General features: G+C 37.1%; 1 protein-coding gene across 9 annotated transcripts in view; it reads right to left on the reverse strand.

Annotated features, from left to right (window-relative positions):
• Positions 1–22,291, reverse strand: part of WDFY3 (WD repeat and FYVE domain containing 3) — a 296,640-nt gene that overhangs the window by 113,329 nt on the left and 161,020 nt on the right. For 7 of the 9 annotated variants that reach the window (XM_043545050.1, XM_043545049.1, XM_043545051.1 and 4 more), the window contains 8 exons: positions 21,163–21,620; positions 19,487–19,570; positions 14,360–14,537; positions 12,544–12,758; positions 10,409–10,521; positions 7,996–8,227; positions 3,756–3,856; positions 1,920–2,138 (listed from right to left, as the gene is read on the reverse strand). In XM_043545050.1, coding sequence (XP_043400985.1) covers positions 1,920–2,138; positions 3,756–3,856; positions 7,996–8,227; positions 10,409–10,521; positions 12,544–12,758; positions 14,360–14,537; positions 19,487–19,570; positions 21,163–21,620 — 1,600 coding nt within the window. The remainder of the gene's footprint in view (positions 1–1,919; positions 2,139–3,755; positions 3,857–7,995; positions 8,228–10,408; positions 10,522–12,543; positions 12,759–14,359; positions 14,538–19,486; positions 19,571–21,162; positions 21,621–22,291) is intronic. The other 2 variants (XM_043545054.1, XM_037896801.2) reach the window with 1 other exon arrangement.

Genomic DNA, 22,291 nt, shown 5'->3' on the forward strand with positions numbered 1-22,291 from the left:
TACCACCACCACTTTCAAAACTGGAACCTCTGGCAGGCTTGTTATATCAGTTCTTAGGTACTTATTTCCTTCATATTTTACAACATCAACTAGCCAATCATCAGAAAATGGTAGGGTGACACTTTACCAGAGCAGATTTTCCCAGCCAATTCAAAAACAGTGTTTGTAACTGGTCTAAAAGCTTCAGGTCTTCCCTGAAAATGCCTTTTCAAATCCAGTACTTCTTGGAAGAGTGAGAAACATACCACTTGATACTTGAAATGTTCAAGTTTGGCTTACATGCAGGCAAAAGCAATTATACAAATTTATCAAGATATATTTCTCCCCCAAGAAGAAGAGTCTACAGTCTCACAAACAGAGGTATAACAATACTTGTGCGATTGAAGAATTTTAGAACCCACTGTGTTATGGCTATTAAGTTTTTCATTTTTATTTCTTGAACTTCTAACATTTGTAACAATATGAATATGAAATTAATGTAAAAAAAGAGGAATACTACAAAGTATGATCTGCTCAACTTTCTACAAGTAATTCAGATCATGAAAGTGCTTAATGCATGCAGCTCCAATGGAAATAAATATAAGTTTTTAGTAACTAGCTGAATTTACTTTGTGTCCAGAGTCTGGATTACCTGTTCATATTGTTTCAAGCCCACTTAAAAGACAATAACATTGTTAGACCTACCTGAGAACAATCAACCCTTTCATAGCATCTGAGTTCAATGCTAAAAGGATACCTTTTAACCTACTTTTGAACCATTAACCTCTACTACACATTTACGGCCTTGAAAGTTGTCCCTTTTAAGTTTAATCATCTCTTCTAGAAGACTAGGAATTTACAAGCATTATTGGCTCAATCTTCACATAAGGTCTGAAGAATTCTACATTAACACTCATTTAATCTTCTTACTCAAGGTAATTTCTAGTTTTCATATAAATTAAGTTTGAAATTAGGTTGAAAACTTTCTTTGCAGAATCTTTAGACCTTTACTATTCCCTTACACTTGGTTTAATTAGGGTATGTTTTTCAAGATAGTTAAAATTAGAGGAAAATATAATAGCAGCTTCCATATCTAATAATGCTACTTTTTAAAAGTTATGAAGAGTATCAATACAGACAGCTAACTCTAATTATTCAGACGCCTATCATTACCCTCACAACCCCAGTCACAGACAGTGCATGAGGCCACATGCCCTCTGCAGGCACTTCTGTAGAATGACTGTAACATTAAGACTGGAGGTAAAATGGTTGATCTCTTCCAAATGGCCAGAAAACACTGGCATAGCCAAGATGAAAGGTCCCCCCCCTCACCCCGCTCTCCTGCTGGTAATAGCTCACCTTACCTGATCACTCCCATTACAGTGTGGTATGGTAACACCCATTGTTTCGTGTTCCCTGTGTATATAAATCTCCCCACTGTATTTTCCACTGAATGCATCCGATGAAGTGAGCTGTAGCTCACAAAAGCTTATGCTCAAATAAATTTGTTAGTCTCTAAGGTGCCACAAGTACTCCTTTTCTTTTTTTATATATATAACCTTTGTATGTCTTGTTAGCTTTTTTAGAGTAATGGTAGTAAGGTTTGCGTTTCTGACCCACAGCACGAAGTCTGAAGTGAACATATTAGTTAATTTAGGAGCAGAAAGACTTTCAAAAATGGTGAGGTTCTCCTCCCTGAAATCTGTACCCCGAAGTTGGTGGTCATTTTATTTACATGCACACACCAACTTCTCAAAGATACCCTTAAAAATTCACAGAGAAACAGAAGTGTGCTTTGCATTTCATTTGTTGCAAAAGTCATTTAGAGGAAGAAATATTTCAGTGAAAATTCCATCAGCTGCAATACCTAGACATCAACTTAACTATTCTAATACCTCCATAATACTATCAAAAATATGAGACTACAGCACACCTCTTACCATAGTTTTGAAGCAGTTCTTCTTTAGTTGAAACAATTAGTGATCGGTCTTTTGCTGAGAGGATAATGGCAAGGCATACATAGTGCTGCTCTGAAGAGTTTGCTCGTCGCACAACAGTAAATAGTCTGACTGGATGGTTATTAGGAGGTGTGCTAAAATGCTCAATGCAAAACCAAGTTGAATAGCTTAAACCAGATGGTGGAGGAAAAAACCTTTCCCCTAAAACAAAAAAACAAAATTTGATTATAGTTGTAGCAGCAATAGTTAAGGTTGCACAAGCATTTCCATTCTGAAGTTCCTTTTTGCAGTTGCTTATAAGCTTTCGCTTTCTGGGCTGACATTTTACAAGTCTGCTCTCTGGCTGAGGGTAACTAACAAACACTAACACTAACACTAACACACACAGCTAGCTATTTTTGAGAATAAGGAAAGGGAAAAGAGCTCACTTTTCCAGTTTATAAAAAAAAACTCCCTCTCCCCCCACCTAACCCCCCCTCCCCCAACACTCAGTGTCAGTTCTTCGGAAAAAATAATTGAAATTTGACAGGCTCATAGTCCTTAGGCACTTTCAGTGTCACAGTGAAATTTGTTTTGATTTGACAGGGCTATAATTATTACAAAAAAAAATTACAATTCATCCACAGGTGGGAAACTTTTAATTATGAGACTGCTGTACAAAAAAAAATTCTAAAAGGAAAAGGCTGTAGTGTGCTTGAACGTGTATGGAATTTGGCGACTCATGCCTCAAAGGGCCTATCTGTATGAGGTTTACCTCATTTCATTTGATCTCTTAAAGTTCACATTGAATGAGGCAGTTCTTTAAAGCAAATCCTTTAATCAGGGAAAAGAAGAGAATTTAAGTGCTGTCTGCTAAACAGTTTTATATTATAGATGTGCATTCTTAACTTTGTCACATGCAGTTATCGCCACAGGATTCTTGATTCATTCAGGTTGGACAGTATTCTGTCAGTGAATGTTAGGGGTACCTCATGACTAAGACAGGAGTCCTATGAATCCGTTTCCCATTCTGGGCTAACTCTGTAATTACAATAGCGGAGATTGTAGTACATCTAGTGAAATGAAGTCAATGAACTAACTCAATTTAAGCGGTGCAACACAGCAGATTTGAGCTGTAAGTGTACCAACCGTATGATGTACAATGAAGGCCTGTGCTAACTGCCACTGAAGTCAATAGGAGTCTTTCCATGGACTACAATGAAAATTGAATCAGGGCTCACATGTGACAGAGGTCTACTCCTTAAAAAGGGAAGATCAAAATAATGCATGTTTTAACATCTGTTTTATTTCAGTACCATTTATTCTATGCACTGAGGGAGGCTGAGATCCTGAATAAATAACAGTATTGTGACGATGCAACAATGATTATTGCATAAACAATTAGGTTTGTTTGTGTGACCTAAATTATAGCACTTCCTAAATTTTGGCTGTTTAACACTGCAATCTTAATGTTCTCTTAACATGTGTCTTCTGAAGGAATAAATTTGACTATGTCGTGTTCAGATATATATATACACACACACACACACACACACACACACACACACCACAGTACATTTGTATCCCATACATTCCTTTTACACAGTTCAACCTTCTGCTGAAAAATCTTTCACTGTAAAACATTTCTACATTTTCTATTTCTTTTTGCTGATGCAGTAGAAAGCAATAGAAAGGTATATAAAGATATAAGAAGAGCTCTAGACTATTTGAGAGGGGCACATACATTCTGCTATCGCTTTATGGTTAACAGAGCAATACAGCAGTCCTAAATAGTACAGTCATTAATATATAATATTGTAAACAGCTGTATATACTTACCAGTTCCAATTCCACTGACTACAGCACCATCAACAAGACCTGTTGTGACAGCATTATTTGTAGGTGCATTGTGGGGAGCCAAACTTGGCAAGAATAGACAGCTGTTAAAACAAATAAAAGATCTCTACATTAGTGTTTGTGACAGCCAAATATCAATGCAATTTTCCAATCTCTACTTTATACATAAAATCTAACCTGGAAAAAGGTACTGTACCATGCCCACACAGTACTTGAATTCACTTGCTTACATAGAGAATACAAAAAAATGTATTACCCCTTAATTTTCTTTCCAGGACTGAACTCTCCTCAAGATATTTTGTCAGTGTCTGTCTTACTGTAAATACCAGAGGCAGTGGACACTGATCCATGAAGCTCTAGGGCCTCTGTCCAATGGCCACTGGAAGATACTGTAGTCAGTCATAACTCCCCGCAGCCTTTAGGACTGGTAATTTGTATTGAGAGCTGTGTCAGCTAAAGAATCAGAGGGATTCAAGATCTCACCCTAAATTCTTATTAGATTTAATATAAACACCTTCAACACTCTTATTTTGTTATATTCCACTGTATCTACCTAAACAACTTACACTGTATATGGAAGATACCTGGAGCACCTTTGTGCCAAAGTATATTTCTGCAGGGAAGTGAAAGTCAAGTCTATAGTGCTTTAAAAAGAAGTGTTAATGGACGAACAGACAGCAGTTTTACAGATTTCCTCTGTGGTGGCTGACAACATTTCTCAGGATGCCACTATGGAATGTGCTGAGTGTTCCCTGACCCTTTAAAGTAATCAGTTTATCTACAGATAAGTATGCTTTAGAGACGCATCTGGCTAACGAGCTGTGGAGGATTTATATACCTTCAGGCCCAAGTATTTAGGATGGTAGGAAAGGAATGAAGTATTTTCCTAGACTGGCTAGTTTTGACAAGATGTATTTCCACTGCTCTTCCAACATCTAGCATATGCTGTGTTTCTTCTTTCAATTGTTGAGGCCTTGGGCAAACTGAGGGAAGACTGATTACCTCTGAAATAAGGAAGAGTTTATACTTTGGTGACTGTAGTGCGGTGGTGTGGTCCCCCGCCACCCCGGAGAGGGACGAGCCCCGGCTAACCTCTTTACAGTGACAAACGACTTTGGAGTCCAAATAGCTACTGTGTCCTCGGGTAAAACAGAATAAGGCTCATGTCTTTCAAGAACAGAAATTTATGACACTCTTCTTGCTGGTGTGATTACTACCAGGAAGCATATCTTCATGGAGAGGAATTATAGGGAATTAGATTCCACTGGTTGAAAAGGACTGTATGTGAGAGCATGTAGGCAGATCCCAAGAAGGGCAGATAGAACTACCTTGCTGGTTGAGATTGTCATGCTGCCCTAAGAAACCTTCAATATAATGAGGTCACCGAAGAGAGAAACAAGCCAAGCCTGCATTTATGACACTGCTTATCTTAAAGATCAGCAATATGATGGTAGGTGGGTGGTAATCTTAAACCAGGTCTAAACAGTTTGGTGAAGAATACAGAAAAGCTGGAATACCTGTCCTTTTGTGGTGGTGATCATTTTGATATTAGTAAGATAATTGTACCAGAACAGTTACATATGTTGAGGCCAGGAAAGATGCTATCTAATTTTGTTCAGAACTTGATACCCAGTAGCCAAGCTTTTCAGTTCAGGTAATCTATGTCTGGAGGCAGGAGCAAGGCCTGGGATAAGAGATCCTGCCTACTGGGAAGGTGAACAAAGACCTCTGTAATAGCTTCACTTGGTTTGAGTAGCATGGTCTCTTTGGCAAATTCTTGGTGAAGGAGAATGATCAACACACACCCGCCCCTTTCTAACCTTCTGAATCACTCTTCTTAATGGTGGAGAGTGAAAGTGTAGACAAACTGTATTAGGACATCTGTGAGCCAGGCCATCTGTCTCCAATAATCCCAGTTCTGCTTCCCTGACCTGGGGAAAAGTAGTTTCACGTTTGGGTTTTGACTTGATGCAAATAGGTCTAGCTAGGGTAGCTCTCTGGATATCAATTGAATAATTCTTGGTTCAGAAGCATTTTCAAGTTGTCCACCTGCTGATGAAACATATCAAGTCTGCTTTCCCTTTAGATGGATTGCCTTGGTGCAAGTTAGGTGATCTTCTGCCTGCAAGAGAATCTGCATCTTGTTGACCTTTACACTTGAACTTCGGGTGACCCATCAGTGGTTTAATATGTTATGGTTGTCATAAATATAAAGGGAAGGGTAACCACCTTTCTGTATACAGAACTATAAAATCCCTCCTGGCCACAGGCAAAACCCCTTCACCTGTAAAGAGTTAAGAAGCTAAGATAACTTCGCTGGCACCTGACCAAAATGACCAATGAGGAGACAAGATACTTTCAAAGCTAGAGTCGGGGGGAAACAAAGGGTCTGTCTGTCTGTGTGATGCTTTTGCCGGGAACGGATCAGGAATGCAGCTCAGAACTCCTGTAAAAAGTTAGTAAGCAATCGAGCTAGAAATATGTTAGATTTTCTTTTGTTCAATGGCTGGTAAAATAGCTGTGCTGAATGGAATGTATATTCCTGTTTTTGTGCCTTTTTGTAACTTAAGGTTTTGCCTAGAGGGATTCTCTATGTTTTGAATCTGATTACCCTGTAAGATATTTACCATCCTGATTTTACAAAGGTGATTCTTTTATCTTTTCTTTAACTAAAATTCTTCTTTTAAGAACCTGATTGCTTTTTCCTTGTTCTTAAGATCCAAGGGTTTGGGTCTGTGTTCACCTATGCAAATTGGTGAGGATTTTTATCAAGTCTTCCCCAGGAAAGGGGGTGTAGGGCTTGGGGGGATATTTTGGGAGGAAGACGTCTCCCAGTGGGCTCTTTCCCTGTTCTTTGTTTAACACGCTTCGTGGTGGAAGCATAGGGTTCAAGGACAAGGCAAAGTCTGTACCTTGAGGAAGTTTTTAACCTAAGCTGGTAAGAATAAGCTTAGGGGTCTTTCAGGCAGGTCCCCACATCTGTACCCTAGAGTTCAGAGTGGGGAAGGAACCTTGACAGAACCCATTCCCCAATCTGAGCTTCCCTCTGGCTTTCTGAATTCAAGTATTACCCCTGAAATAAGAAAGTTTTCCCTTTTTTTTTTTTTTTTGTTTGACAAAAAGGTAAAGGAACTACTCCTCTTGTCTGAAAGCCTCTAGTCCTTTCTGAGAGCGGCTTGCCCATGTAACTAGAAACCTTCTTGTCAAGCTTCTGCCCAAATAGAATTCCACCTGAGGAATTTGAGACAATGGATTTTCTTTGAATAATTATTATCCAGGGTTTCATTCAGAGTTGTCTGACTTGAGATCGCCGGGCAGCATTTTTAAGCCTAAATTAGCTGACATGGATCTCACTGCCAGCCAAGTGGAGTCTACCAGAAATGCAGAAGATAGATATTTTCCTTAGAAATTACTTCAATTCATTCATAGTGGTTTTGAAGGGGTCTGGTTCTTCACAGGACAAATATGAAAAATGATTTTAAGCGTCAATCTTTTAAAAAGCAACCTAAGAGAAATGTTTTTAAAAGAAAATTGCTGAGTATTATAGCACCACATCTTAATATTCCAAGCACTGATATAAAAACACTAGCTGATCCTCACAAACAGTCCCACTTACTAGATGGGAAAATGGCGTCAAGGAGGTTAAGTGACTGAACAAAGGGTACAGAGGGAGTTAAGTCCTGTACACGGATCACACCTCTAATTACTGAGATCAAATTGTTCTACAATGATTTGCACTTACTGGGTCAATTTCCTTTTAAATGTTGCTGCTTCAAAACAATTTTAGTTCTATTTCTACTTTGCCTATAATTCTCTGTTCTACAACTCTCAACCAAATCCTTCCAGGTTTCAGGGTAGTTTAGGATAATTTTAGGGACCCAGGCTTCATTTGAATCCTGGCAGCTGGACTCTTTGTGCTAGTATATGCTTGTGTTTCTTCTTTATTTGAAAAGATCCCATCATGCACATGTAAAAGATCATCTAAGTAAGTAGTATTATCAGTGGCATTCACACTTCCACAGGTAACAAAAAGTGCTTCAAATTCATTAGCTGAATTCAGTATCCTTTGTCCGACGGCATTAAGTATGTAGTTCTTTCTATAGATCAACTGTTTTTGTTTTTCAAACTACTCATTAAAAATTGCACACATTTCTTTGAAAGAAAAAAGGAATAAGATATTATTCTTTGCAATACACTATTTGAAAGTGTGGCAAGACCTTACCCAAATCCTTCAAGAGATGTGTCAAATTCAATAAATGCTGGAGTAACTGATGATCCGTGAAGTCTGATATCATGTGGGGTTGTCATGGAGACCAAACACTTAACCCTCGTCAGGGGCACTGTGCTTCCTTCTGCTGGCTTTAGCAGGCTCCTGCTTATGCGGTAGTGGTTATCTTCATGCAAGCTGAACACGCTGTCAGAACCCAGACCCTCCATTGATGTGACCATACTACCTACAATAGAAACCAAAAAAAAAAAAACAAACATATTGGTAGAAAAAAGCATTTTTTCAGCCCCTTATTTATTTATATACTTTTCATGCCTCTTTAACTGCAGTATGGGTGCTTAATATTTATTAACTCCTCTGTGACTAGCATTACCCTCATTTTAAAGATGCTAAACTAAACAAAGAGATTAAATGTCTTGCTCGAGGTCATCAGAAAGTTTGTGACAGAGATGTGACAGATCTCATAAGTCCCTGTCCAGATCCTCAGCCTCAAGTGCCCCTTTTCTTCTCTCAGATTTTGTTGAAACAGACTTCCTGATGCTCCTGTTCTACTACACTCAGGTTTCTTTTGGGTACTGAAAACAAAATGCAATTTTATTTTAAGATTGAGTGAATGAAAAGATAGTATTTTTCAAAGCTTCTTGAAGTCTTTTCTGAATAAAGTAAGTAACATACTGCTAAAATAAGTCAAATACATTTTCTCACTGTACAGTGTACAATAATTACTAACCAGTAGTTTTTCAAATTATACCAAGATGACAGACTGAAGTTCTTACTACTACTAGAGTTACTTGTGTTAGTCTCTTGAAAATTTTTAGATTATGCATGTGCCTGTCATCCAACAATGCCTAGCACATGCTACCCAAGACAAATTTAAAGTATGCTAATGATGTAGACTATGTTGAGAATGAATTGATACGGAATAACATTCTCTGTTATATTTCATGTATCATCTAGGATTCATCAGATAAATAATTTTCAGCAGAGATAGGGAAGGTATAAATGCCATTTTACAAAGCACTGGTTAAACCTCATCCGGAATACTGTGTATAATTCTGTTCACCCTCTTTCAAGAAAGATTAACTGAAATTGGAACCAGTGCTGAGAGACTACTAGAACGATCAGTGGAATGGAGAGCCCCTCTTTTGAGAAGAGGATAAAGGAGTTTGGTTTGTTTCACCTTCCAAAATAAAGGCTGGGAGGGGATAGGATTGCTTTCTATAAATACAACAAAGAGGTAAACATTAGGGAGGGAGAAGAGCTATTTCAGATAAAGGATAATGTTGGCAGAAGAACAAATGGGTATAAATTCGCCATGAATAAATTTCAGATGGAAATTAGAAGAAGGTCTCTAACCATCAGAGGAGTGAGGTTTTGGAACAGCTTCCCATGAGAAGTAGTAGGAGCAAACAACCTAACTACATTTAAAATGGAGCTTGATACATTTATGAATGGATAATATGATGCAGGGCCTGAAATGGGGATAGGGGGGAGGGGAGCGGAGAGAGAAGTGGACTCAGTGAGTCAAGATGTCCCTTCCAATCCTATATTAGTATGTCAAAGACAATGAATAGTAAACAATTTATATTCCTGAACTTCCTAACTATTAAAAAGATATACCACCAATTTAAAAACTAAATCAGTTTTTAAAAACTGAATTGCAATTAATTTCATGTACTCTGCCAATTTCTATGGATTTTCAAATCACATTTTTTTTTTTGAAAAAATGTTTTTCCAACGCCCCCTCGTGTTTTCCCTCTCACTTTTTGCCATTTGAAAGACAGAAGGAAGCTGACAATGGCCCTGATCCTGCAGTTATGCTAGTGCGCAATTTTATAGTCCCACAGAGTCCCACTTAAGCAATGGGACCTATTTCAGGGATCTGAGTTAGTGGACCAATTGCATGGCTGGAGCCTAAACAATTATTGCAGCAGAAACAGTGAAAGGTGATGATACACAAAGGGCTGTCACAAATACACAAAGTATGCATGTGAAATTGATCATATTTTTCTCTTATCTTTGATTTACTGTAATCTTAGATGCTATTTGTAAAGGTAAGACTAAAAATCAGAGATGAGTGATAGTTAAGTCGATTGTGTCCCTTAAAGTTATATATTCCTCACAGGATTTAGTTAGTTAAGTTTAAGTGGTGACAGGTCCCGTATTGTTGCTAAGAACTTTTGTGAAAATAATGTTTTTTAATTATAATTGGATAGCTATCTTTCCCCTTAGTGGGGTGTTTTTTTGGTGGTTTATTTTTTTTTAGTTACTATCAAATCACTCAGATTATTTATTTCATTATGTGTCTTAATGTCTTTCCTGAAGTTTACCTATAAATTTTGATTAGATATAAATCAGATTTGCTCAGGAACACTAATTAAATATATTTCTGATGTTGAACACTTACTTCTCATCTCTGGTTCATAGCTTAATGAGCTGGGTTTGTGCACTCGGTACAGTTTCAACAGCTTTTTGTCCCAAGCGCCACAATTCAAAGGATTTGCCAAACGTAAAAATTCCCTGGTTAAGAGAGACAAAGGAATTATACAAAGCAAGTTGCTTACTTGTTTTCATTTTTGAAGTCTGCAACCAAACACAAAACAGAAAACATTAAAACTATTTAAATAAAATATGAATTCCAAAAACAAATACTGACACCAAAAAAAAGTATTTTGATTCAAAACTATTTCTATTTTTAATTAACTATTGCATACACAATGTGTATACACACACACACAGAGTGGTGGTAAATTCACTCATTACCACAAAATGTTATGGTTTCTAGTTATTTGTGATGTGATATTTTGTAATAAACCATTACATATTTTTAGATAACCACACTGCTAAAATATAGTAGTAAAAACATATATTCTAGTCTTTAAAGTAAATAGACTTTTCTCTCGGATTTCTTTTTTTTTCTTTGTTTGGTGAAATTATAGCTCATTATACCCTGAAGATTGAAGTCACTTGTTCCTCTTCCAGAAAGGTACAAAATGGGCTGCACATTTTATCACCAATGTGCTTCTATGTTGACAAAGGGATCAGGTCAAGCAGATAAGAGCGTAGTTCAGTCTGCAGGCCAATTTAAATCCTCGGTCCCTCAGCTCAGAATACCAACTGAAGTTGCAGTTTCTGATGTGGATACGCACCACTAAAAACTGGACTGACACTACATACCTTTTCTTACAACCAATCAACAATCAGACTGTAAACCAGTTAATCTGGGTTAGATCTGAATGGAAAAGTCCAGCAGGAAAAAGTTCCATACGTCATTACTAGCTACCTAGTTAATTGTGTAACTTACTGTTTTCAATACTGCAGGCACTACTCAATCTATCCAAGATACTTTTATTATTAAACAGGGAACAAACAATATCGAACTCTTTTCTATTGCTGGCTTTGTCCTGGTCTACACTACGAACTTATGTCTGTAGAACTATGTCGCTCAGGGGTGTGGAAAATTCCGTCCCTGAATGACGCAGTTATACCAACTCAACTCCAATTGCTGACAGTGCTATGTCAATTGGAGGGCTTCTCCCATCAACACTGCTACCACTTCTCGGGGAGTTGGAGTACCTACAACGACAGGAGAAGCTCTCCTGTCAACATAGGTAGTGTCTTCACTAAGTGCTATAGCTCTGTTAAGTGTAGACAAGCCCTAAGAAAGGTGTACTAGAGCACCTGCGTTAACATGAAGGAGGAAAAAAACTAACCTTAAGCTGTAGCAAACACAGTGCATTCTGTTACCAACAAGAAATGTCAATGACCAAAGCGAGGTCATCAGCCTTTCAATGTGTTTTTTCTCTCAGAATTCGTGTACGTTACTCTATAGCAAATATATTTTCACTAAGACCAGAAACTGTCAGTAAACTATGGTAGTAAGCCAGTAATAAAACCCCACAGACTAGAGAGGTTTCTTCTCGACATCTTTCTTTTCAGGTGTTTCTTTCTCCCTCATACATAAACTAAAACAAAGCTAAAGAAAAGGGAAGGTTTAAGTCTTATCTAGTTTAAGTTACTTTATACTGTTTAGAAAGTCTATAAAGAATCTTCTGTAGCAGTAAAAACAACAAGGAATCCGGTGGCACCTTAAAGACTAACAGATTTATTTGGGCATAAACTTTCGTGGGTAAAAAACCACTTCTTCAGATGCAGTGGCTACTTCTTTTTGGTTCTTTTCACATTTTTAACCAAGTTTCTCTTCCCTGCCAGCCACACTAGAAGCTGTAAGGACACATATTTTGACAGTATGATTTAAAAATATGAGAAAGGCAGCTTAAATCTGAACCGTAAAAAAAATACTGTATTCCCAAGGTATTAACAGCAGCAAGACAACCTATATTAAAAAACTGTTTTGTAAAATAAGGCTATATCCAACAGGGTCACTAACAAACACAAACCATCAGCTATTTTTTCTAATACTTTACTAAGAAATTGACGTTGCTGAAACTGACCAGCCAACAACGTCTATACACCAAAATTTTTGACAGATTGGACCCACCCAATGTGAAGATCAGTGACCTGAAAAAAAATCTTTCTGACCTCAACACCATTGGCTCCAGTGCCTGAGAGGCCAGCCTTTCAAACATCCTTTGGAGTGGGGGGTGCAATGAATGGTCCTCATCAGCAAGAGCTGCACTACATCTCTGTAGAAGACGTGCATGGAGTCCAGCTTCACACATGACTTGCTGGTTTCTTTCTGTATGCACCAGGGATTGCAATATGTTGGCTACTGCAAGCTGAAGATCCAATGCATGCTGCAAAATATAATAAATACAAATACCCATACAGTAGAAAGGAAATAATTAGCACAGGATGTCCTGTAATGCAATTTTAAAAATGAGAAAAGAGAATCTAAATTAAGTATTGTTTCCCTTCTTTTTGAAAGAGGACAAATAAATTAAACAATGCATTGATCTGAACTCTGCCAAGGAAATTTGCTCTGGTGCACCTGATGAAAATAACTTCTACTTTAAATGGAAGTGAGCAGACTTAGAAATATGTTCAACTTGCTTAGAACTTTTATCCTTATCAGCCTAAGCTATTGCCAAAAACAGCCTTTCCCACATCATCCACTGTAATAAACTTTGTGTCGTATGCAGCACATTTGTCACTACAACTGTAAACACAAAAAGGCTTCCAAACTCAAGAGAGAAAAACAGCAAAATGTTGTCATAGCTATACATGCCTGACAGTTTTTGGAGCTTAATTTTGATAAACAAAGATCTGTGGGGTAGATACCTGAACTGAAATCTGTTTAAAATAGTTAGCAACAATATCACATAAATCCTGTTTAGTAAGATGAAAAATATATACAAGTATAAAATATTGTGTTTTAATACTTTCTACACTGTTAAACTTAAAGTTACCTAAGCTATTTCTAATGGAACATGGCAAAAAAAGTTGCCATACTGGATTAGATGACTAGTCTATCCAGTCTAGTGTCCTGCCTTCTCTCCAGCAGCATACAGTATCTGATGCTTCAGAAAGAAAAGCAAAAAATTCATTACACTTGCTAACACTTTTACTTTATGAGATTTAATCAAAAAGTAAAAGAGGACTAAGAACCAAAATGATTTATACTGGTGAAATAATTTTTTATGTAAGCAATTATTTATGATGCTCCTTCTACTCCAGTGTATTGATTACCTTAGTTTTATAAATGCAAGTATAATAAAAAGGACAAATAAAACTCAAAATACCATAAGTCTTTGTTATATTGACAAAAAGACATGTATTTGGTCTATTACCTGACTCGTACTACGCCAAAAAGCATGAGTAAAATAATCTCTCTACCAAAAGCCATATTGCTTTTACTAATAAGGATTTTTTCCACTTTTTTTTTTTTTTTTTTTTTTTTTAAATAAAGAGCTTGTAAAAATGCTACGTTGACAGTTTTGGAGACTGAAGTCCTCTTACATAACCACTAGAACATGGGCAGAAGGACAGCAGCTGTGCAAGCTTCCTCACGCTGCCCTTCCAATGTCTTTTACCCTGACCTGAAGCAACCAGCTCTAGGGGTAGGTTGGAGAGGAGCAGGGTAAAAGATTGTAGAGTCTGTGCCCATTTCCTTGAAATCGCTGCTGGTTCTTTCGGTAAGAATGGCAATTAGTGCCAGTTATGCATATGGTCTAATTATCTAATCACTTACTCTGATATCTGGACTATAACTAGCACATCTTAGGGGGCATTAAACCACCTCCAGCTATTAACTTTGATTTAATCAATACCTTCGTTTAATTCACTAAAACCTACACTAAATTTCAACTAGCAACATACAGATAAAAGACAGTGTATCCTTTTACTATCTAGTCCCCTACTCAGATTCAACATTAAGGACTACAGCTTATTTGCTTACTTCTGGCTGTGCAGTTGATCCAACAGAGGCTAGAAGATCCAACATGGCAAGCATAGCTCCAGGGTGAATGATGACAGCATCAGAGCTTTGCAGCAACGTGGCTCCTGTGTGGAGCTTCAAATCAGCTATGTTTTTGGGAGGGTACACAGGAGGAGTTGAAACAGAATGATATGCATGCCTATAGGACAAGAGGAAAGAGAGCTTTTATTATACCCATTCACTATTAGCTCTGAACTTCTCCATCAACTATTGTAACATTCAACTTGTACATAGAAAATTCCCAATTAAACATGCCAGGTGATTTCCTCTTCTCGAAATCACAAGCAGATATTCTTGCAGGACTGTTGGAGAGAATTTCATTTCCATAATATGTTCCAGCTCTGCAACGCCACTTCCTGTTAGAAAAAGAGATAATATATCCCCCCAAAAATGTATTTCCTCATGAAAATGTTCACTTCCTTCAAATAGAGTAGAATACAATACACACAATAGTGTAAACAGTCCATAAATAATGTTTAGACAAATGTTTGGGACAAAATCAATTTTCATCATCCGTCACCCAGTTTTTCTCCTCTGTGACGGCGGCTTCGAAAACTCACTATTACAGAATTGGAGGCAATTTAAACAATTAACTCCCAAGATTAGGAAGTTTGTTCCACGATATACTCAGGCCAGCAGCCAATACGTTCTCACTCTTCCAATGAGTTCCTCTCAGCAACATTAACATTACATGGAGCTTCTGTGATCCAAGAGGACTTCTGCAGGTTCAGCATATCGACACTACAGAACAGATGCTTTCAAAGCATACGCAACCACTTATGTCTAGAAGTCCATAACCGCTTTGCATTCCAATGAGATTCTCAGCAGTAACATGACATACTTCTGGATCCAAGACTATTGCAGATTCAGCAGCTTGGGCAGTAGGGCAGTTCAGAGGACAGATGCTTTGAAGGCAATGATTTGCTCATGTGGGGCTTCTTTTCTTGAAAAGGCTGATAGTCATTTACAAAAAATATGCAGCATATTTATAGTATATGTGCATCTTCAAGTAGAATGTGTGCACAAAGCATAAATACTAGCTAACAATTTCTTTGGAGGTCACAATATTCCTAATACTTTATATCTAACTAGATATCTAATTTTGCCTTCAGAACAATCTTCAAAAAGAGCGCTATCATTTCTTTCTTGGAATGTGAGCCTTTAAAGTGGAGGAAATTGTTAATATTTTGATTCCTCAACCCCTGTTTATAAAAACTACAATATATTTCTTTTTTGTGATAAATCGAGTAATTCTACGGTACGGTTAAAAATTAGTTCAAATACACATCCCTCCCAAGAAGTTTTGAATGCTGTCCAAACCACTTTTGAAAGTATTTTCACAACTGTGCTTGACTCCAACCTCCATTTTTAAAAAACCTGGATCTCTAGTATGGCCAAGGCCCAAAACACATTATTTCAGGGTATTTTCTTATTAGACTAAGGGCTTGTCTACACTACCACTTAAGTCGATGTAACTTACGTTGCTCAGGGTGTGTAAAAGCAATCCCCCTGAGCAACTTAAGTTACATCGACTTAAAGCTGTGTCTACACTGTAATGTCAGCAGGAGGCGCTCTCCCGCCAACATAGCTTCTGCCTCTCATTGAGGTTGAGTAATTATGCCAACGGGAGAGCACTCCCTTGTCGGTATAGTGCATCTTCACCAGACATGCTACAACAGCTCAGCTGTACCGATGTAGCATGGTAGTGTACGCTAGCCCTAAATTAAAAATGGCAAGCAGTTTTATCATGTAAATGTTATTAATATAGCACTATTCTCCCTGGTTTAATAGGTCTCTCAAAACCTGGATGATTTTTTGAGGTTAGAGATATGGGTAATTTCCTTAGCTGATAACGTTTTTCTGCTTACTAGGAAAAGTCCTGCTTCTGTACAGTAAACATTTGTAAGTCTCAAGTGTCAGAGTTCACAGGCATTTAAATTCTTAAGGATTACAAGACTACATATATTTAACAGTGTTATATAAGACTTTTTGACCAGTATTTCAGAACGGATCCATAACTGAACTTCACCATCAGAGTAATTTCAAAAAATAATTTTCCACCGAGTTTCAATTTGTCTAGAAATCATTCCTTACAATGCGGTCATATTCTGTGGGTGCCAACACCATCCTTTTGTTGTTGCAGTTGTAATTTATATTGCAGTAATGCCTGGAGGGCCTAGTCAAGATCAGGCCCATCATGCTAGGTTGATGTATAAACACAAAGATATGACCCCTGCCCCAAAGAGCTTACAGTCTAAGATGACCTTCAAAGTAAAAGGGAAAGGGATTCAGTCAAACATACAATTTTCTTCTTTGCATTATAGAGAGCATGAACTATCCCCATCTGTCCCTCAATCTGCCCATAATTAATTGGATGATTTTCAGGTCTGGGTCTGCTTAAAATATTCAAATGTTTCTTTTCAGTTTTCTCTACAATGGATTCCTATTTCCAGAAAGCCACAAACTACTAGTTCAAGAATACTTATTAGAATGTAAAGATAAATTAGAGCTCAGAAAAAAAATATTACAAAGGTATTGACTAAATTTAGTGGTTCCCTCTCCAATTTCACCTCCAGAACATTATATCTAGCTTTGCCTAGCGCATACTCTTTGTACTGGCCCTCTAGGAGAGAAGAAAATGACAACAGGAAAAAAGTTAAGGTATACAAAGAAAATCTACAGGTCTTCCTAGAGAGAGACAAGATTGAAATAAGTCCAACTCAAATTGAGTTATAATTAAACCCAATAGCTTATATGTCAACAAAAGATAACCAAAGAATCATAAAAATGCAGGCCTGGAAGGGACCTTAAGAGGTCATCCAGTCCAGCCCCTTGCTCTGAGGCAGGACCAAGTATACCTAGACCATCTCTGACAGGTGTTTGTCTAACCTGTTCTTAAAACCTCCAAGGACAGAGATTTCACAACCTCCCTTTTAAGCATATTCCAGTGCTTAACAATCTTATAGTTAGAAAGTTTTTCCCAACAGATTTATCCAAAATTGAGTAGCATTTCTTGGGGATAACCACTGTAGAATTCTGTCTCAGAGTGACTGTTATCCAAAAGTTTACTAAGTTAATGAATAAAAAATATTTGTAATGAAAGGTACACTCCCTTTTCTATTTGCCTCTTGAATGAGATGACAGTTCAGGTAATGTCCAGTCAGCCCTTCTACTTCTGAAATTCCCAGAAATCAAACTAGCACTAAAGCAATAATGCATGATCTAATCATGCAGATGGCTGAAAGCACAGTACTTCTACGCTACATAAAAAAACAGTGTGAACCGTAACAAAACATTGACTAGACAAGTTATCTGTATTTTGTTTATACAAACAATAATATTTAGGTGACAACATCTTTTGGGTAAACAAGACTGAAAATCAGTGCACTGAATGTGTATATAATTAAGAGAGCTTAAAAAATGTATATACGCAGAACTTTTAGATATTTTTGTACATAGATTGCAAACAACAAATTTCTTTTGTTCACATAACACCATACTTTGTGCTTATTAGTCTGCTAACCTAGGAGATAAGTTATATAAATTACATAGCAGAATAACAGACTACGGCAAGTGGCAGATCAGTGCAGGAAAAAGGAAATGTAAAAGTGGAGAGAGACTACTGCTTTTGGAAGAAGAAAAGGAGTACTTGTGGCACCTTAGAGACTTACAAATTTATTTGAGCATAAGCTTTCGTGAGCTTTACATCCGATGAAGCGAGCTGTAGCTCACGAAAGCTTATGCTCAAATAAATTTGTTAGTCTCTAAGGTGCCACAAGTACTCCTTTTCTTTTTGCGGATACAGACTAACACGGCTGCTACTCTGAAACCTGCTTTTGGAAGAGCATTTTGGCTGAGATTTTCAACAACATCTATAGAAAACGCATTCAGTTCTCCTAACAAGGATCTTCAATATTAATAGCCAAATTAAATTATCTGATAGGTTGAACATCCTATCCTGATGCTTCTATTTTTTAAAATAATCAACTAACAATTAAGTAGTCTTGTACAGTGGAACATCCAAAGGACTGCCACATTTTCACTTTGAGAAGACTTAAAAAGCTTAAAATATTTTTTAAAATTAATACTTTGTGCTAGCTACAAAGCTGGCACCTTCTTAGTCATCCTCTGGCAGCTGCCCTTAAAAGCCTATGTTTGGCAGACTAAATGTATTCTACTGGCAAGACTGTACTTTTTGCATATTTGTGTATTTCAAAAATTCAGTTTATATGAGCAAGTAATGCCATTTACACCTAAGAGAATAGAACAATGCAGTTGAAGAAAGTACAATCCGTAATGGAATAGGTCAATCTTATGGGCAAAACATTAGAAGGTCTCCACAGGAAAGCTCTCTCTTTCAACATGTGCGAGAGAGAAATGAATATGGCAGCAAACACTTCTCTCTTCAGTAACAGCGGAGTTTGCTCCTAAATGCCTTAGTATCAGAAAAGAAATGACAGTCTGAGAGGTGCTAGATTATTAGGAAGTCCCTTCCAAAACAATCCCAGAAAAATACCAACATGTGACTGTGTTACTTCACTTAGCAAAGTGAAAAAAAGTATTTTTGTGGTAATCTCCTTTACTGCAAACATTGCAAAGCAGGTTTTAAACAGATTTACTTCATTTTTTAAATAAAAGTATTAAGAAAGAATTAGCTGAGAAAAAGGAAACAGTGAGAAAAGATTTCAGAAATTGACAGTCACAGACTCACTTTCCAAGCCATTTAACATTCACATGCCTCCACAGTTGTCAGTAGTATACGTTCAGAAGATTTTATTATTTTCATTACGCAGTAATTGTAGGCAATAGACATATCATAATAGTACTCAGTTTACTGATAAAGGAAAAAATATCTTTACTGAGAAATTCATTCGGGATTTTTTTTTTAAATTAATTTATCTACTACTGCATTCTTCTTGGACTAGCCACCTAATTCTTTTACAAGTTGACAAGTTGTTTTCCTCAAAGAACAAAGACAGACAGACAGTACACGCCCCACCACAAAAAGCAGCTTGAGAAAAAAAAAGCAACAAGAACAGTGACGAGAGAAACCAGAAGAGAGATCAACTTCTCTTAAAGGATCAGTACCTTTTCCTGGACAAAGCTGGCGTACCCCAAGGAGAGGGGAGAGAAGTCTCATTTGTCAGGCAAGGAGGGATCTGTTCTGCACGACTACAGACAAAACAGACAGGTTTGGGATAGAGAAGTTAGAAAAGAAAAGGAGAGGCCAGAAGCTTGTTAGTTTTACAATACCACCAACCAGTAAAAACCTTTATAGGATCCATCCTACAGAATCAGCAAGGACAACAAAGAATGCTACTGAGAAACATGCATCAGGTAAAACAAAGAGACGTGCACCATTCTACAATAATTACGGAAACAAATGTTTTTGCTCATTACTCAGCAGATATGGTAATCTACACAATCAAACCAGCACATTAAAACATCCTTCAAGGGTAAGTAGAGCAGGAATTGACAATAGGTCATTTCTGAGCAAATAAAAAAATTTAATTAACTTGCATTAGATGGGATTAAAATAATATCCTGAGAATAAACTCTGCAAAAACATGACCATCAGATGGTTTAAGAAAGGAAGAAAAAGAAGTGTTGATTAAAGAAGAATAGAAAATAAAAGGAAATTAGAAAGGAATGCATTTGCAATGACACGAGAGATTCATCAGATTCCACAACTAGCCAATATTACAGCATGTACTGTATACATCACCACTTGGTTAATTCAAAAATGTTTCTATCAAATATTTCCAAGCGATTTTAACACAAAGTAACTAGGATTTTTATGCTAATTTCTTTCGAGATGAAGGGATACAGATTTGTTCTCTTACAACATTAAAGGCAGTAGACAAACTCTGCAAAAACGAGAGCTTGAAGTTATGCTCTTAAATTAATATTTAGGCACCTAAAGAAGTGCTCTGAGTTAAGAAAATCTAAGCACCCTGCAGCTCATCAGGGACTTCATCAGAAGCTGCCAAATGCTCAGCATTTTTATCAGGTCTCTTATTTAGCTGCCTAAATATTACTAGGAACCTAACGTGAAACATCTATTTTTGAAAATCTTGGCCAACATATAGCACATGGACATGGAATAGCAGCTTTGCAATTTAAGCAATGAAGCTTAAATCATCCCTGCTCTATTAGTTTCTTTAAAAAAAAAGTTACAAGTGAGAACTACCTTCAAAAATAAGGATTATTTTGTAGGGGACCATTAAGAGGTATATTTACTATATACGATTTTAAAATCTCAGGTAGTTAGCAGCCTCCATTGTCTCTCATGCTAAATTAATTTTAAAAAGCTAAATGGCAATTGCCAGGATGGCATCTCCACTGTCTAAAATAAATCTGTCATAACAAACGATCAAATGACTTGTTTTTAGTGTATCCCATTTTTATGACAGTCAGAAGTTGGTATGTACTGCAAAGTAGCATATTTCTAATTTTATGATATAATGGACAAAGATCAAGTACTTATGGATAATAAAAAAACTGGAGAAGCAGACTACTTGTTGACAGTTTTAACCCATCAAATGGTTTTAAACTAAATGTCTCTCTGTTGCTTGGTGTCATGACCTAAGGCATTCAACATTAGAGGTCATGTTGCCATTCTTGAAAATAGCAATAAGAGAAGTTTACATTTGAGTGGAGGAAAATGTCTTGCTCCACTTTGTGGATGAAGAAAAAGGTGGTAACATCAAATCCTGCAAACACATTTCTAAAACCAACCATTTTTTAGGGAAAACAGATCATACCTGTCAAAAGAATCTGTGGCTACTTTGTAGAGATAAATAAAGAGTTTACTGCAATGCCTTAGTGTGGGTGCCACAGAGTCCATGGAGATTAGGTCATCCTCCAGTAGTCTTTGAAATGGTTGTGTATTTGAGGGGAAGACATTCAAGGGGCTTATTTTTCTTGAGTCTGAGTAGCAGCCAAGCAATCGAACAGCATCTGCCAGCTTTTCATACTGGATCTCTGTTTTGAAGAAATGCGAGTTGGCTGGCTCATAGCGCATTGCTGCAGTCAATGTGCAGAACACAGTGTGAAGCAGTTCAAACACTTGATTCTGGTTTACTTTCTCCCAGCCATTCTTAGGTGGAGAGCACAAGGATCTTTCCATAGCAACAAGTAAAGATGTGACATACACAAATCCACCGACTTTTCTAAAAACAGTTCTTGTGCGATGACTCTCTCTTAGTACTGAGAGCAGGGCCTATGGATATTCAAAAAAGAAAAAAGCATTGTTATTAATACATTATAGCAAAGCATATATCTTGTCTGATATGCTAGCACAATTATTTATTTGTATTATGGTACTGTTTGAAGACCCCAAAAGAGATTGGAATTTTACACACCAGACAGACAAATACAGTATAAAGTCCTTGGTCCAAAGAGTTTACCCACTAAATAGACACAGTAGACAAAGAATAGAAAAAAGAAAGCATTATCCCTCTTTTACAGGTGGGAAACTAAGGGCCAAGATCACACCGGAAGCGTGAGACAAAGTCAGCAATTGAACCAAGAATACCAGTCCAGTCCCTTAACCATAATATTAGGTATATAAAGCATAAGGCATTGGCATGTAGAGACAGACAGAAAAAAACAACCTTTCATGGTAAAGCATTGTAATTTATATATCTACAAATAAAAACGAACTAAATGGTTACCAAACTCTGCATTTGTACTTTAATAAAAGATCAGGCTGTGACTTGTCAAGTGACATTCTGTAACAGTGAGATCTCAATATTTTTACCTTCGAGTTTCCCATGTGGCTCCCATTGAAATCTTATGCATAAAGTTGAGACTGAGTGCTGTCAACTGTATAACCATATCATTGCCATTAACTATTGTATTGCAACTGGTGCTAAAAAGGAACTGAGGGAC

This window comes from Chelonia mydas, chromosome 4 (genome assembly GCF_015237465.2).
Source record: "Chelonia mydas isolate rCheMyd1 chromosome 4, rCheMyd1.pri.v2, whole genome shotgun sequence".
NCBI classification, from domain to species: Eukaryota; Metazoa; Chordata; order Testudines; family Cheloniidae; genus Chelonia; species Chelonia mydas.